At 40.3% G+C, this 16,269-nt stretch overlaps 1 protein-coding gene across 6 annotated transcripts in view; it reads left to right on the top strand.

Annotated features, from left to right (window-relative positions):
- The window catches only part of LOC120718371 (diacylglycerol kinase beta), a 159,347-nt gene that overhangs the window by 121,580 nt on the left and 21,498 nt on the right, over nt 1–16,269 (top strand). For 4 of the 6 annotated variants that reach the window (XM_040006893.1, XM_040006890.1, XM_040006889.1 and 1 more), the window contains one exon: nt 5,610–9,192. In XM_040006893.1, the coding sequence (XP_039862827.1) occupies nt 5,610–6,110 (501 nt within the window). In that variant the 3' untranslated portion in view covers nt 6,111–9,192. Of the gene's footprint in view, nt 1–5,609; nt 9,193–16,269 lie in introns of those variants that run through there. The other 2 variants (XM_040006895.1, XM_040006892.1) reach the window with 1 other exon arrangement.

Genomic DNA, 16,269 nt, shown 5'->3' with positions numbered 1-16,269 from the left:
ATCCAGCTTTATGTGGACTTGAAGAACGCATTCGACCGTGTCCTGCGGGCTGCTCTGTAGGAGGTAATAATAATAATAATAATAATAATAATAATAAATTTTATTTATGAGCACCTTTCAAGTCACCCAAGGACACTTTACAATAGGATAAAACACTTAGTAAAACAATGGCAGAATAAGAACAATAAAATAAAAGCACAAGATAAAATTAACAAACAGTGGATTCACAGTGAATATGCAGATTTGAACAGATGAGTTTTGAGTTGGGATTTAAACTGGGGGAGAGAACCAATGTTTCTTATTTCTGGGGGCAGAGAGTTCCACAGCCTGGGAGCAGAGCAGCTGAAAGCTCTGCTTCCCATGGTGGTGAGGCGGAAGGAAGGTACAGTAAGCTGGATAGAAGAAGAAGAAGAACGAAGTGAACGGGCAGAACAGGTGGTGGTTAACAGGTCAGAAAGGTAAGGAGGAGCGAGGTTATGAATGGCCTTGAAGGTGAGCAGAAGAAGTTTGAAAATTATCTGGAATTTCACAGGGAGCCAGTGAAGTTCCTGAAGAACAGGGGTGATGTGCTGGTAGGAGGGGGTTCTGGTGATAATGCGAGCAGCAGAGTTCTGAACCAGTTGAAGCTTATGGAGGGATTTTTGGGGGAGACCATGCAAAAGAGAATTGCAGTAGTCAATACGGGAGGTAACAAGACTATGTACAAGAATGGACGTAGACTGGGTGGAAAGAGAAGGAAGCAATCTGTTAATGTTACGTAGATGGAAGTAGGCAGAACGGGTGAGATTATTGATGTGAGATTTATAGGAAAGTGAACTGTCTAGGATGACACCAAGGCTCTTAACCTGAGGAGAAGGGAAAACTGTAGAGTTATCGATGGTGAGTGAGAAATGGTTTGCCTTCAAAAGGTTGGATTTGGTGCCAATAAGGAGGATCTCAGTTTTATCCTCATTGAGCTTTAGAAAATTAGAGGTAAACCAGGATTTTAACTCGGATAGACATTCTGTAAGGGAAGAAGGTGGGAGGGAGGAATCAGGTTTGCAAGAGAGATATAACTGGGTGTCATCAGCAAAACAGTGAAACTGAAGATCAAATTTGCGGAAGATGGTACCTAGAGGGAGGATGTATATTATAAAGAGAAGAGGGCCTAAAACTGAGCCTTGGGGTACACCAGAGGTGACAGGGAATAGACGAGAGCGGAATGATCTTAGTTGAATAAACTGGAAACGGTTGAGGAGATATGATTGAAACCAGGCGAGGGGTGTGTCAGAGATGCCGAGAGAGGAAAGTCTGCTTAGAAGGACAGAGTGAGAAATGGTGTCAAAGGCTGAGCTCAGATCTAAAAGGACGAGAATGGTGAGAAGACCAGAGTCAGCTCCGATTAGAAGATCATTAGTGACTTTAAGTAAAGCAGTTTCTGTACTGTGACATGAGCGAAAACCAGATTGAAATCTATAGTAGATGTTATTATTAACCAGGTGTAAATGAAGTTGAGCTGCAACCACTTTTTCGAGTGTCTTAGAAATGAAGGGTAGATTGGAAATCGGACGGAGGTTGTTAAAGTTGTTAGGATCTAAAGAAGGTTTTTTCAGTATAGGAGTGACTAGAGCAGTCTTCAATAAGGAGGGAACGATACCGGTGGTGAGAGAAGAGTGAATGATAGCAGAAATGAGTGGGAGTAAAGAAGAGAGGCAGGATTTCACAAGCCCCGTGGGCATGGGGTCAAGATGACATGTGGCAGGCTTTGATTTACATATGAACTCGGAAATATCAGATAAATCAGGAAGATGAAAAGTGGAAAATGGCTCAAAAAGGAGAAAAGATTCTGGAGAGGGCGTAGACACAACATTTGATCTGAGTTGCTGGTGGATGTTATTGATTTTTGTAGTCCAGAACAGCATCAAGGAGTTGCAGGTTTCAGAGGAATAGAAGTGCGGTGGTAAAGCGTTGGGGGATTGAATTAGTTTGTTGAGAACTGAAAACAGAGTCCTTGCATTACCCTCATAAGAACTGATAATACCAGAGTAGAAGCTTTGTTTGGCCTTGTTGATGGAGTCTTTATACTGAAGTACGTGGTATTTATAGATTTCTGAATCAACAGTTAAACCAGATTTCTTATATTTACGCTCTAGCTGCCGAGCTTTGGCCTTCAGAGCTCGGAGGTCAGAGGTAAACCAGGGAGGAGAGCGAGCGAAGGAAACAGAGTGGGTTTTTACAGGAGCTAGAGAATCAAAGACAGTGCGTAGACAATTATTATAATATAACAACAAATCATCAGGAGTAGAATAGAAGTCCGGAATCTGAACATTGTCCAAACTGGTAGTGAGAATGTCCATATCAATGTTCTTGATGTTGCGGAACGAGATGAGACGGGTTGGCTTGGTAGAAGAGCAGCAGAGAGTGAGATTAAATGAAAGGAGGAAGTGGTCAGTTATGGGGATTTCAGTAGCAGAAAGATTCGAGGGAGTAAGACCAGAACAGCAGACCAAGTCCAGGGTGTGTCCTTTAGAGTGAGTGGGAAAGTCGATAAATTGTTTAAATTCAGAGCCTTCGAGACAGGAGGAAAAGTCTCTGGTGAGCAGAAGGTCATTATTGTCCATGTGAATGTTGAAATCTCCCACCAAGATCACATTTGGGGAGAGAGATGAAAGATGGGTTAGTAGATTAGCAAAGTCACTGAGGAAGACAGGGTTAGGTTTGGGAGGGCGGTATACAGTAGCTATGATGGTGGGAATGGGTCCAGTCAGCTCACATGCAAGGACCTCTAGAGAACTAAAGGTATCAACATTAACTGGCAGGACTTTCAAGTGCTGGCGAAAAAAGATCGCAAGACAACCCCCACGACCTGAGCAGCGGGGTTTAGAAAAGTAAACAAACCCCAGAGGAGCAGATTCGTTTAGCTGAGAAAAGTCATCAGGTTGTTGCCAGGTTTCAGTTAAGCAGAAAAAGTCAAACTTACGGTCAGATAGGAGGTCTTGGATGAGAGGTCCCTTACTTGTCAATGAACGAATGTTTAGAAGACCGAAGTTGAGTGGAGTATCTTCTTTTTTGCTAATCGCGGTGGGCGCCCTGGGCAGGTGGGCTAGAGATCGATGGTTGACAGCCCGATCAGGGTTCCTGCGAGGGCAGCGAGTAGCAGACCAGAACGATTTAGTTCCATTGGAGTTATGGAAAATCCTGCGGGACCTGCGATGGATGTATCTCCAGCGAGGCTGGAAAGTGATGCCCGGGTGGTAGTGGAGCTCCGCCGGCGACGGGAGCGGCTGTATAGCGGAGCAGTCCAGCCGTGCTATGGTCCGTTGCTACAATCCATTCGATCCTTATACAACCATTGCAAAAGCTTGGTCTGTATAGGCAGCAATAAGTCAGGCTTATTCCTGGTGGGTGTTGGACTCTACCAATGCTGCCCTTTATCACTGATTCTGTTCAGAATTTTTAGCAACAGTAATTCTAGGCATTGCCTAATGATGTAAGGCTTCCACTTGAGCGGTCTCAGAATCTTGGCTCATGTAGATGATGTGGTTCTGATGGCTTCATTAGGTGGTGCCCTCCAGCTCACACTGGAACAGTTCATAGCTGAGTGTGAAGCAGCAGGAACGAGAATCAGCATGTCCAACTCTGTGGCCATGGTCCTCAATCGGAAAAGGGTTAAGCCAGAAGTTTCATCATGTTAAAAGGGAGTTTTTCCCTCCTGCTGTCACCAAAACGCTTGCTCACAGTTGGTTTTCTCTGTATTATTGTAGCATCTTTACCTTACAATATAAAGCACTTTGAGGCAACTGTTGCTGTATTTTGGCGCTATAAAATTACATTGAATTGAACTGAATTGCAGATCTACAGCTGTCTATGATGACATATTTTGGAAACGGCCAAAGACTGGGATAAAACTTGCTGGGTTGTTTGGTCAATGTCATTGCCACTGATTCAAAAGTGTAAAAGACAAGAAGTAGAATATTATGTATCCTACAACAGAAATACATAAATGATTACTAAATGGAGTACTTCAATCAATATAGTTAATTGAACTGTGAGTCATGCATAGCTACTTTAGTAGAGTCCAGGAATAAAAATATAGAGCTGGAGATGAACAGAGTAGGTCACCTTTAAAGAGATGCACTCATACTCACTGGTAAAGCCATTTAGGGTGATTATAACTTTTTAAGATGTGAATGTTATTCATAATGAGAGGAGTGAAGAGTTCTGCAGTCAGCTATGTTGTTTCTGCACTCATCAGTGTGTATGTACACTTGTATCAGGTTCCACATGTGCTCCACAGTTTTACACTCACACGCTAGGTGATAGCACGTCTGTGTTGTCTTTGCATGCCTTAGGCACACAGTGAAGTCCGACATGTGTGGCTGCTTTGACTCAGCACTGCTCAGCCGTGCTTGCTGAGTCACAGCAATGTGTTGTTGACATAGGGTGAATTATTTGCTGAATCTAGATGATGTTAGATACATAAATTAGAGTGAGGCTCAGGAGTGCCAAATGGAATGGCTTTCTATCAGTTAATTCCTCTCAATATGTATAGACAGTAGGCCAACTTATTGTGTTTTATTGTTACATCACACAACAGTACACTTGGCCGCTGTCCATGTGATGAATCAGGACAGAATAAATCTTGTAGTCATAACAACCCACTCTATTTATCACTCTCTTATTCTTTTACACGCTGAGGCTGGCAATTTAAAGCATCTGTGACCTTTTAACTCAGTGTAGATCAGCTTAACATGTTAACAAGTTTCAAATAAAACACGTTATTGATTTATTCAGTACATATATATATATATATATATATATCAGTATACATATGTATAGTAGCAATTCACAATAACAGTCATCTCAAATATCACAGTACAGAAACCCCGAAATTCAGACAAGTCCCTATGACCAAGCACTTGATGACAGTGGGAAGAAAAACCTCCCTTTTAAAAGGAAGAAACTGTGGAACACTGTGAAAGAGAGCCAGAGCTGAATAAGCTGAAGGCATATTGCCTGAAGGAAACAGCAGTTGCCTGATCCAACTCTTACTATAAACTTTTTAAAAAGGAATGTTTTAAGTCTGATCTTAAAAGTAGAGATGTTGTCTGTCTCCTGAATCCAAACTTGGAGCTAGATCCACAGGAGAGGGAACTCAGCAGAAGCTGAAGGCTCCGCCTCTCATTCTACTTTGAGGCAGTCTAGGAACCATGAATCAGCCTGCAGTCTGGGAGCCAAGTGCTCTGTTGGGGTAATAAGGTACTATAAGGTCTTTAGGATATGCAGGGGCCTGACTATGTCCTGATAATTACTGTGCACATTGTGAAGGTATGGAGAAGGCCTTTTGACAGTAAAACACACTGAAAACATTTCAAATGCATATTTCCAGTTGTAGCATCATTACTATATCTCTGCACAGATGAACTCCATGCATTATGGATGGCTGAAGGGATAAGGCTGCATTGCATATTAATAAATACCCTGGTGTTAGTCATTCTACAGCTTAAATGAAATACAGAAGAACAAAGCTGAATAGTTAGACTTTTGTGTACTTACGTGTCTGTCATAAGCATGACATGAAATCTTTTCATCTTTTTTTAAACCGATTACGTCCTTTGTTGCCTCCTCAGTGTGATGGGATCATTTTAGACCTCAGCAACACGTCCTTAGAAGGCATCGCTGTGCTCAACATTCCCAGTATGCATGGCGGCTCCAACCTGTGGGGCGAGACCAAGAAGAGGAGGAACTATAACCGCATGAGCAAGAAGGTTCCTGACAGGATGCCGGCCAGCACCGTCACAGATGCCAAAGAGCTCAAGTTTTGCATGCAAGGTGAGTCAAAGGTGAAGGAGGATGCAAGAAGCCAGAAGCTGTTGAAAGCAAGTGGTGATATGCTTTCTACGATCAAGATAAATAATTTAAAAGATTCAGATTTCAGAAACTTCAACATAGAAGCAGGCAGCATCAAAGAAAAAGGACAAAAACGCTATGGCAAAATGTTTAGCCAGCTTCCTCGAGCTGGCCCTGAGATTGAAATGTGTGCGACTGTGTATGATTCACCTGCAAAACATCTTCAGATTCCCTCACTAACATCACCACAACCATTTGCTCCAAGGCTGACACTACTATGAGTGAAGTGGATGGAGTAGTTGTTGTGCTTCCATTCTGGTGTATACATTTTGTTTGCATTAAGTGTTTTTCAAACAGATTCAATGATGCCACCAACTCACAGTTAAGGCTGTTGTTTATGGGTTTGTTTGTTTTTTACTGTTTTTACATGAATAGTAAAAAAGAGTCAGTGGGTTTTTAACTAACTAATTAGGACACGATTTGCTGTACTTCAAAAGATCTCTTGAGTATCTTAAAGTTGTTACTTTTGGGCTCACAGTTGTGGAGGTGCTGTGGACTTAATTTTGGATTTATTTTCCGTGTGCAAATTTAAAGATAAGTGGGGGCTTAAACGGGAAAAGCACTCCAAAACACATGTGTGACTTAATTATATATAATTTATATAAATTATCCATCCATCCATCCATTCGCTTCCGCTTATCCTTTTTCAGGGTCGCGGGGGGCGCTGGAGCCTATCCCAGCTGTCATAGGGCGAGAGGCGGGGTACACCCTGGACAGGTCGCCAGTCTGTCGCAGGGCCAACATACAGGGACAGACAAGCATTCGCACTCACTTTCATTCGCACATTCACACCTAGTGACAATTTGGGTATATAAATTATATATAATATAATTTATATATATATATTTTATATATATATTTATTTGACAGTGACATTGATATATTTGAAACCGGAGAGAGGAAATCAGCAGGCAGATCAGAGCAGGCATCAAAGACAACAGGTGTGACACTGATTAAGTCACAAACAGCAAGAAATGAGGAGCTGGGCTGGAGCTGGGTTGCAAAGCGGCTTGCAGATGTGAAGGACTTGTAGGTTAAAGCAGCTTGAGCAGCACAACCTATAATGAGTTTCCTTTTTGACATGAAGAATATCAGCCAAGGCAATAGTTGATGTGGGCTGCCACACAGATCAGCTGATCTGAACTATTTTCCTTTCTACTAAACTACACAGCAACCAAAATAAGAGCACAGCTTTTTAAGGTTCTTTTCACCATCATTGGACAGCACCGAATAGGAGACAGAGCACAGAGGAAGAAAAACACTGTAAAGGGCCTTGGGCCAGACTCAAACCCATGCTGCTATAGTTCAGCCATGTAGCATATGGTCATCTGCTCAACCCCAGAGTACAGTGTCTTCTTGGGTTACTGAATCAGAGTTTGAGTTAGCATAGGCTTCATTCAGTGGACTGAGCCTTTTAGGAAAAATGTCTTAAAACTTTACATAGTAGAATTATAACTTGTAGGAAATACTTTTTAAAACTGTTTTGGGCAAACTTATGAAACTTTAAAGCATTTTGCTCTTTTCATCAGATACAGTTTTTATGTGCTGCTGGCACATTGGTATTAAATGTGTTACCTCCAAATATTTGCCCAGATTCGTTCCAAGATGGCTACCAAATTTTGAGATTTGCCTTTAGAAGGTCTTTCTTAAATGCTTGTGTGGTTCTTACACCTCTGTATCACCCAACAACACGCTGTCTGTTCAGAGCTCGAGTACTTTAGATCCAAAACCCTTTTTCAAAGAGGAAATATAACAGGTTCTCAATAGAAAATTTAAGAATGTTCTGCTTTTAATAAGAAGGGTTGAGTGTAACCTTTCATTGTTCTTGAAGCACAGCTTCCTAGCCATCTGTCATTATTACAGGCATAAGCTTTTTATTTTATAGGCACATCATCTATGTAGCACCTTTACTAATGCATTCGCCTGTAGAGAGAAAGGACTGAATAGTTTCTATAATGAATCAGCTAGTTTAACTGAAAATCTCCAAATAGCATCAGCACAATCGCTCACCTTCATCCCCTTATGTTTTCTGTCTTTATTAAGACAGAAAATACTTAGAAATAGATGTGCTGTGTATAGGTTCTGTATAGATACTGACGCATAATCTCTCAATGTGCTTTGCAAATTATGCTACTGTAACAATACTGTCACTAGGCTAGTCAGACAGATGGAGGCACTGTGTAGTTGCCAGGAAATAAAGATGCTGTAAAGTATTTCTCAGGACGGTAAATGTAAAATAGATTCATTCTATTTATTTAGTGGCTCCTGGAGTCAGGAAGTGCTGGCATTTAAGGACAGTGACAACCATCAAACATCTGTTATAGATGACTGCTTCAGAATGACCCCAACACTACGTCAGAGAGGAGACAGGAGAAAGCTGAGTAAATAAATAAAGAGAATTATATAAGAGAGACGATACATGCAGACACATTTTTTCAGACTGTGTCCTCAGATCCATGTTACCTTTCAGCCTCTGGGTGCTTTGGATGGTGTCTGTTGGATCTGAGACAGTGATGCAATTAACACAAGTTTTCTGACATTGATACGTCCAGGTGGTGAGTGGTCACTATCTGAATGATTCATTTTAGGAACAAAGTTCTTCTCAATTAATGAAGCTGAATAAAAACAAGTACAGTGTTCTCTGCAGATTAGTCATCAAAATAACAACACATCAAACCACTGGCTCACAATTTACTTGGTTTTTAGATTTATTGAGAAAATGATGTCCTCTCCTTCTGGCTTGTCCAAAATGATAAAGCAACTGACAAAAGGTGAGCATAGAGATTATAAAACTATCTGCTGGTTTTATAGTAGACTATTGAAAAACTAGAATGTGATTGTTTAAAATAGAAGCTGTCACGGTCCTGAGTCTAATGACTCAGTGTTTTGTGTTTGTTAACATTATCTTATGTTCTTGTTTATTCTGGTCTTTTGTTAAGATTTGCCATTTGTTAGTTTTCGGTTCGTTACTCCCTCTATTCCTGTTCTGTCAGTTTTGAGTCTGTGTCTCTGCGTGTGCGTTGAGCTCCCTGCTTTACTTTGAAGGTCTGTGTCTTATGTCAGTGTTTTCAGTTTTGTGTGGTCCTCTGTCTCATCTGTGTAATCAGTGTCAGCCGTGTCTCCCAGCTGTTTCCCCTTAGTCCTGTTCACCTCTTCCCCTGCTCGTCATCGCGTCGTCCCTCATCTTACACTGTGTGTTCCGTTTGCTAGCTCGCCTGCCTGTTCAGTTTGTTTTGCATTCTCAGTTCAGTTAGTTTTCTGTTCCGTTGCAATGCAGCAATAAAGCTGAGTGTTTTGAGTTTACGTCTGCCTCTGTGAGTCCTGCTCTTGGGTCCACCATCCCTGTCTGCCTTCACACAGCCATGACAGAAGCACTTCTTTGACAGTCTCAACAGCAAACCAAAAGATTTGAAGCATTTTATAAGGAATTATCTGACAAAAGACACAAATGGGGAGATGTAGCTCAGAGACCCCAAAGTTATCTGCTTTTCACTTAACCTGTTAAAACTGTGAGGTCTAAGCCACCATCATAGCTGCATAACACTAACCATATGCTATAAGAAAATATTCTTTTTGTTCTCCAGCATCGTAGCAATCAGGAAAGTCATTCTAATTGACACACAGCAAAGACTATTTATATTTTTTTTAATTGGAAGTTGGAATCTATCCACAGAGGTTAAAAAACACGAGGCATATGCCGTGCTGTAAATCTGCTTTTTGATGCTGTAAAGCTGGACATGATAACATGGAGTCAATATGGGGAGCTAACCTCAAATGGCCATTAAACAAAATGCAATTTTTGTCTCATTTTGCCTTCCTGTGCGTGTGTGTGTGCGTGTGGTTGGGGTAATTGTGTTCACCAGAAGCTTTTGTAATCTCACTGTGACTGTGACCGACTGAGCTCCTTAATGGATGTGAGTGGGCGTAACAGTGTGTGTGATTACCCCCCTTTAGTGGCTTAAAAAACTGTGTGTTGGCATTTCAAGTGATTTAAAGTGTAATCTTCTCTAAACACCAAACAGTAATATTAATCTGACTAAGTTGCAACATTTGGATATAATTAAGAGTTCTTACTATTTTTGTTTTGTTTTGTTTTGTTTTGTTAAATCAGCAAGTTACAGTTATATTTAAGAGCAAAACAAGGATGTATGAAAGTACCTGAGCTGGAATTTTGGATAGTGTTTGTTTTTTTATATTTCTTTTATTTGACACTGCTGTCCATGTAACTACACATCATCTTCTTCCTAAGAAAGAACAGTTTATTCAGTAATGCTTTCATAGTTGAAGCTGTGGCTATTAGACAGTCTGGATAATGACACTTCAGCTTGCATTGAGTGTTTCCTGAGAAGAGTTTTTTTTTTTCTGCTGCACCACATCGAAGCCTTTGAAGATTTAAAAACATCATAATAACTTATTTGGGTCTGGAGGACCTTTACCTGTTCTATAATTTATTGAAATATATTTCTATTTAAATTGTTATGAAATAAGTGTGTAAGATTTACAAGCAGTAACCTCTGCAGCTAACAGAGTGAAGCCAACTGAACACGCCCTATAGACGTCAATTTTAACACCCAGCTTTTTTTGGCCTGGAACAAAAAAAGAAGGTTTTGAAATCTACAGAAGGTTGATCCCTTTGTAAGAACTATATACAGTATCATCTTTGCAAGTGCCCAGTTTGGGGAGGTTAAAAAGATGGGTAAGTTTTTGTTACAATGGATTTGACTGTTGTAATTACATGTTTTAGGGCTGTTGCTATGTTACACACATTAGATGTGACAGTTATCTTGACTGTAACGACATGGCAGCTTTTGAAATGTGTGACGGTGACTGACTACCAGCATTACACTTCTAACTGCCAGTGGCTCCAGGGCTGCTGCAATATGGCTAAGACCAGTAACATCTTTATGCATTTGTTTAATGCAAACCAGCTTATGAAATGTGACGGTGTGATCCTTACTGGGAACTAAAAGCTCCTGCAAATGCTGCTGAAAGAAAACACAAGCGTTGTAATGAAACCTTGTGCCACAATAAAAGACTAATTCACATCTGAATGAGTTTTATTTTTCAGATTCACAGTAGAGTCACTAAAATACAGCAACAGCGTTACAATCTTAATATTAGTGGAGTATTTTTTAAAATACTCTTGGGGCACTTAGTATCTAAAGTGGCCTTAAATATCTTGCATTATAATTTGGAGTTAGAATAATCAAATTAGCAGATAATGATTAGTTGTAGAGAACTGACTGGGAAATACTGTTCCAGTGATATTGGCATTATTGTTAGTTTGAAAATGTAATTATTAAATCCACGAAACATCCTAAGTTGTTCATAAGTATTTCTGGTTAACTCTGGTCCTTCATTACTGAGGCATTCATAATTAGTTACACTTTTTTATGCATCATCATGTAGCAACTCCTCACACAGAGAAGTTACTCAATAACCCCTCGTGACTTCATGATTACCTAACCGTAACTCACCATTTATGTTCCCTCATGTAAAGTGAACTGTGTACAGTAGCTACTAAGCAACTACCCAACATAATCTTCACTATTTTTTCCTTAATAGGCAATCACAGACTGCATAACACCCAACAAGTGTTTCACTCATAATGTTCAGACCACATTAATATTCACATCATGTCATTAGGGATGTGTACACCCACTCACAGCTGTGGAGCTGTTACTGACTGAATTTGATGATAATGTTCGGGTAGGGGAAAAAGTGCCTCAAGCTTAATGGCCAGTACATAAAGTTACGCTTTAAATGTGACAATCTGTGTGAGATTGGTTTCTTTTTACTGTTCTGTTCTTTCAGTATAACTTTGCATGTGGTCAGTCTGCAGGAAGACTGCAGTCAGAGCCTCCCCTCAGTGGCCACAAACAATAGAAAATAACCCACTCTGTGCTTTCACCAAGGTTTTCTGCATCCATCCCACTTTCGTTTCTTTCACATAAGTCTGCACATCTCTGCTGACTGAACTAAACCTTGTTTCCATGGAGATCTCAGTGCTACACTGAAGCAGAGAGTTCAAAAATACAGGAGAAAAGCAAGAAACTGAAGGAGGAAGAAATGATGAATAGTCACTTTTATGCATTCAGAGTTTATTATTGCAGTCTTCACTCTCGTCTGCATTTTAAGTCCAGTACGGTGTAAGATGGTAAGATTGTTTGCTGAGTTTGCAGTCTTTAGCCCAAACATTGGGGCTGCAGGGCACTGCTCAGTCCACATGTCCAAATATTAGACTTTTACTCTCTATAACTATTTAGACCGCTGTAAATGCAAGAGCACTCAGCTTATGTTGTTAATCTTCACCCAGGGTTTGAACTCCTGACCCAAATCCACAGCACCGGCCTCTTACCAAAGAGGTAGCTGTCCTCGCTTGAAGTGATTTTCCTTATCTCATTACACAGACTGACCAGAAACAAAGCCTGCTCCTTTTAGTTGTTGCTGGAGTGAGAAGCGATGTATGATCTGAAATCAGGATTACTATTTATAAAGGATTAATAATAGAAGAATCAGTGATTGCTAACTTTAATCCTTTCCAACATGGGATTTTGGTGCCATTCTCTGTTGTTGTAGACTGGATGATCCAGTTTAACCAAAATAAAAAAGCTAAAAATGTAATAAGAGCCGAGTCAGCACTTCTCTGACAGAGACAAGTTAACAATATGTAGATCTGTCATGTTCATCAAGATCATAAATAACATAACCTTTTAGGGTTCTTTTTGACTGCATTGCAATGTACAAACATGGACATGGATTGTGCTTTCATTTAGGTTAGATAAACATGCACATACGTCCATGTGTTTCTATTCCAGGTGTTCAGTGGAAAAAGAGTGTGTACCTTTAACTAGCTTCACCCACCATTGTAGTTTATAGCAGAATATGTTTATTTCTTTGTGACTTCATTCACATTGTGCATGCTGGCACCTTTCTGATGGAATCTCTGTTCTCCAGAGCAGTCTCTGGGGATTTAACCTTTATTGAATTACACTCTCCTGCTAATGCGGTTTAGAAACAGGAGTGCTTGAGCTCCAGAGAGAAACTGTGTGCTGGCTCTGCATTTTCTCTTTCTCTGTGAGTGTGTGTGTGTGTGTGTGTGACCTCTGTCGCTGTCTATGCCGCTAGTTGATCATACTATTAACTGTTTATGGCAGTTGCCTTCTGTGGCACAATAAACTAAAGCTTTTAAATCAATTTGCTGTAGATAATGCAATCAGCCAGGGTCACCCAGAGAGAGGGTGGGTGCTTGTAACCCCAGTGATGAAACTTCAGTCCTGTGATTCACCACCTTTGCTACTCTGGTCTACGTTCTATGATTTCATACTAAATAATACAACAATAATAAATAATAGTCACTTGAGTTGTTTAATTGAAAGGGGACCCATACTTTTCTTTATTCTCTGTCATATATATTATGTTACAACGGTGGATGTTCTTGTTCATATTATACACGGTCAGTGTTTTAATATTCTCTGCGAGCCAAAAGATCAGGTTACAAGTTGCTTTAAACACGGTGTTCAAGACACTTTTTCTGCTCTCACATCTCTGTGAATATTCACCACACATGTGGCAGACTAGCCTCCTGCTAACTCCATAGTGTTGTATTTAAACCTGTAAATTTGGCCACAAAAACACTGCTTTCAAGAATAACAAGATATTATAACAAAAAACAAAATAACAAAGAAACATATTTAGTGTGTGTATAAGTCATCCCCACAAGCCAAAACACTAAACACTAAGAAAGTCATTTCTGCTAATCCAGCTACTGTTTAAATGTTGTAAGTGTAAATGGAGGGAAAAGGCATTCACAGGGTGGATGAACTGAATACCTGCACGGAGGCCCAGTATAAGAGATGACAACCTGAACCATGAATCATTCAAAGCCCTTGCAGAGTGCAAGAGGAAAAATGCAGGAAGAGTAGGTCCTCTTTAAGCATTACCTAAAGGGGACATACTCTGTTAATACTGAAAAGTTCTGCTATTAATGATTAAAATTAAAACATTATTCTGTTTGCAAAAATGTAACTCTTGGAGTGCGTGATCGATATTTCTCCAGTTCTTGTACCACTTGTTCGAAACAGACATAAGTTGTAACTAGCTTATGTCTGTGATAGCCTTCTCCTTTTAGCTCATGAACGGGAATGATGAAGCCTTAAGAAGCAAACATTTTGCTTGAGATAGATTAGAATATGGCTTTTTGTTTCTGACTGCCCAGCACAGATTTCACACTTCTGTAGTGACTTTTCCTGCAGCTCTGAGAACTGTTAAAAATGTGTTTATGGTTAAGGCATCGACTGTGAGGCATGCGGCCCCTACCTCACATCCAGCTGAGACCTTTATTGCATGCCAGTGCCAGCCTCTTTCTCCCTTTGCTTCTGACAACCTCTCTGCTCTTACTGTCTAATAAAGCACTTCACACTCAGATACACCTCAAAAATTCAGCCCCAGGTGAGGTACCCATTGACAAAATCAGGTTGAGTTAGTTTACACTTTTGGAAGAATTGTGCAATCATGCAACACGACTAACCCAAATAAAATAAGGACCAAGTGTAATTAGGGGATTACAGCGGTAATCTTGTAACGTGCCTCCTTCTGTCCTTACCTCATCTTCTAGTCTGGCTGCTGTTCTGACATCAATGTGTAAATTTCACTGATTTAAAGAGGACATAAAGCATTAAAGTTTTGTGTGAGGTGGAGAGATAAATTCAGCTGAGTGAGAGAAGACAGTGAGGGCTGGAGCTGCTGACAGAAACAGGATTCATGTAGGAAGGACATCACCACGCTCCTCCTCCACTTTTATCTCCGCACCATCTTCCCCCTCCCCTGTTTATTTCCTTTATGCTCCTGGATCAAGTTTCCTCAGCTTCCTGCTGCCAATTGCACTGGAAAGGATGCATAAACATAATGTGCATGTGGCACGCAAGCTTCTCGTGAAAGGAACTGAAACTATGAACACTGAATGTGCTGGGTAATGGGCAACATTAATCAGTAGCAGCACATTAATGCAATTATTTTACCATTACTAGTAAATCCAGTTAGATAAAACAGTCCTTGGAGAATATCGGCTTGTTTGCTTGCTGGAAGGTGGACGGATGCTTGATGGAAAAAAAACAAACAAACAACTAAAATACTTTATTTTACTGATTAATTTGCTCTGTTTAGAGAACAGTGTAACAGCCAAATACATACTGTGTGATCAACTAATAGTGTAACTGTGACACTCGTGACGTCCAGTAAAAAGATAAAAAATCCTTTTATTATAGTAGAGCGGAATAATACAGGCAGACGGGAAATAAGGAACAGAAAGATGTGACGTGCAGGAAAGTCGGAAAGTACGGGAGCAAACCTTAATGACTGTTTGGTGGCACGAAGCCCGTGTGAAATGCACACATGATGTTGGATCGCCCGACGTTTTTAAAACTTTTTCTTGCATCACATGACAATTTCTATCCTGTGTAGGCCAACTGGAGCGCAGATGTAAACACTGTGCTGTGACCCTCAAATGGTTCTAGTCTTTTGTGTTTTTTAAGCCAGTCAGTTGAATAGACTGACTGTTTTTATTTTGTTTCTGTCAGTTCCAGATTTCATCTTTTCTGTAGCGTCGCACAGATCGCACATGAGCTATGATTCATCAGTGACCAACATGTATAATTGATGCCACAATCCAAAATGAAATCACAGGTTTGAGTATGTTTAGCAGCATTCCACCTGTGGCACATTTACATGTATTCTGATAATGCATATTTCTGTGCCTTTTTCCTGACTGACTGGCACGTGCAGGCAGATTTCTCTGTGTGTCTGAGATGATCAAATTAACGAAATTGACTATAAATAAGAGCCATGAATAGGAAAAAAAAGTGTTTGAAGTGGAGTATTTAGTGGACTTTGAAGTATTTGGCTCTGATGGATTACAAAATTTCAGTACCAAAAACACTATTAAAAAATGCTGCTCCCCATGCTACCCGATCCTACCCGTGAAAGAGCGTGACCACATGACCACCAATGTACACACCCTTCAACTCAGATGAAAACACAACTTCACACCTATGCATGTCAGGTGAAACTGAGAGAACCATCTCATTCTTTATAAGGTGACACAAGTAAATAAGTCATAGTAATCTAAGCTTGTCTTCATTCCAGTCTTCTAATGGTACATTTTTTCAAGAGTACATGTAGAAGTTATACCTTTATATCGGTGCAGAGTTTATGTTATGAGCATAACTCTAACCCTGAACCAAAGAAATTTCCGTGCCTACAACTAGCAGAACAGAAAGTGAAAGGGGAATTAACAGTGGGTTTAACAACATAAAAGTAAACTTCCAACAGTTGCCAGTGTTGTAATGTCGGCACCTCTGTCAGTGTTTCAAATTCAACTAT

Source organism: Simochromis diagramma, unplaced genomic scaffold (assembly GCF_900408965.1).
Source record: "Simochromis diagramma unplaced genomic scaffold, fSimDia1.1 OVJJ01000514.1, whole genome shotgun sequence".
NCBI classification, from domain to species: Eukaryota; Metazoa; Chordata; class Actinopteri; order Cichliformes; family Cichlidae; genus Simochromis; species Simochromis diagramma.
This window is presented reverse-complemented; position numbering and strand designations above follow the sequence as displayed.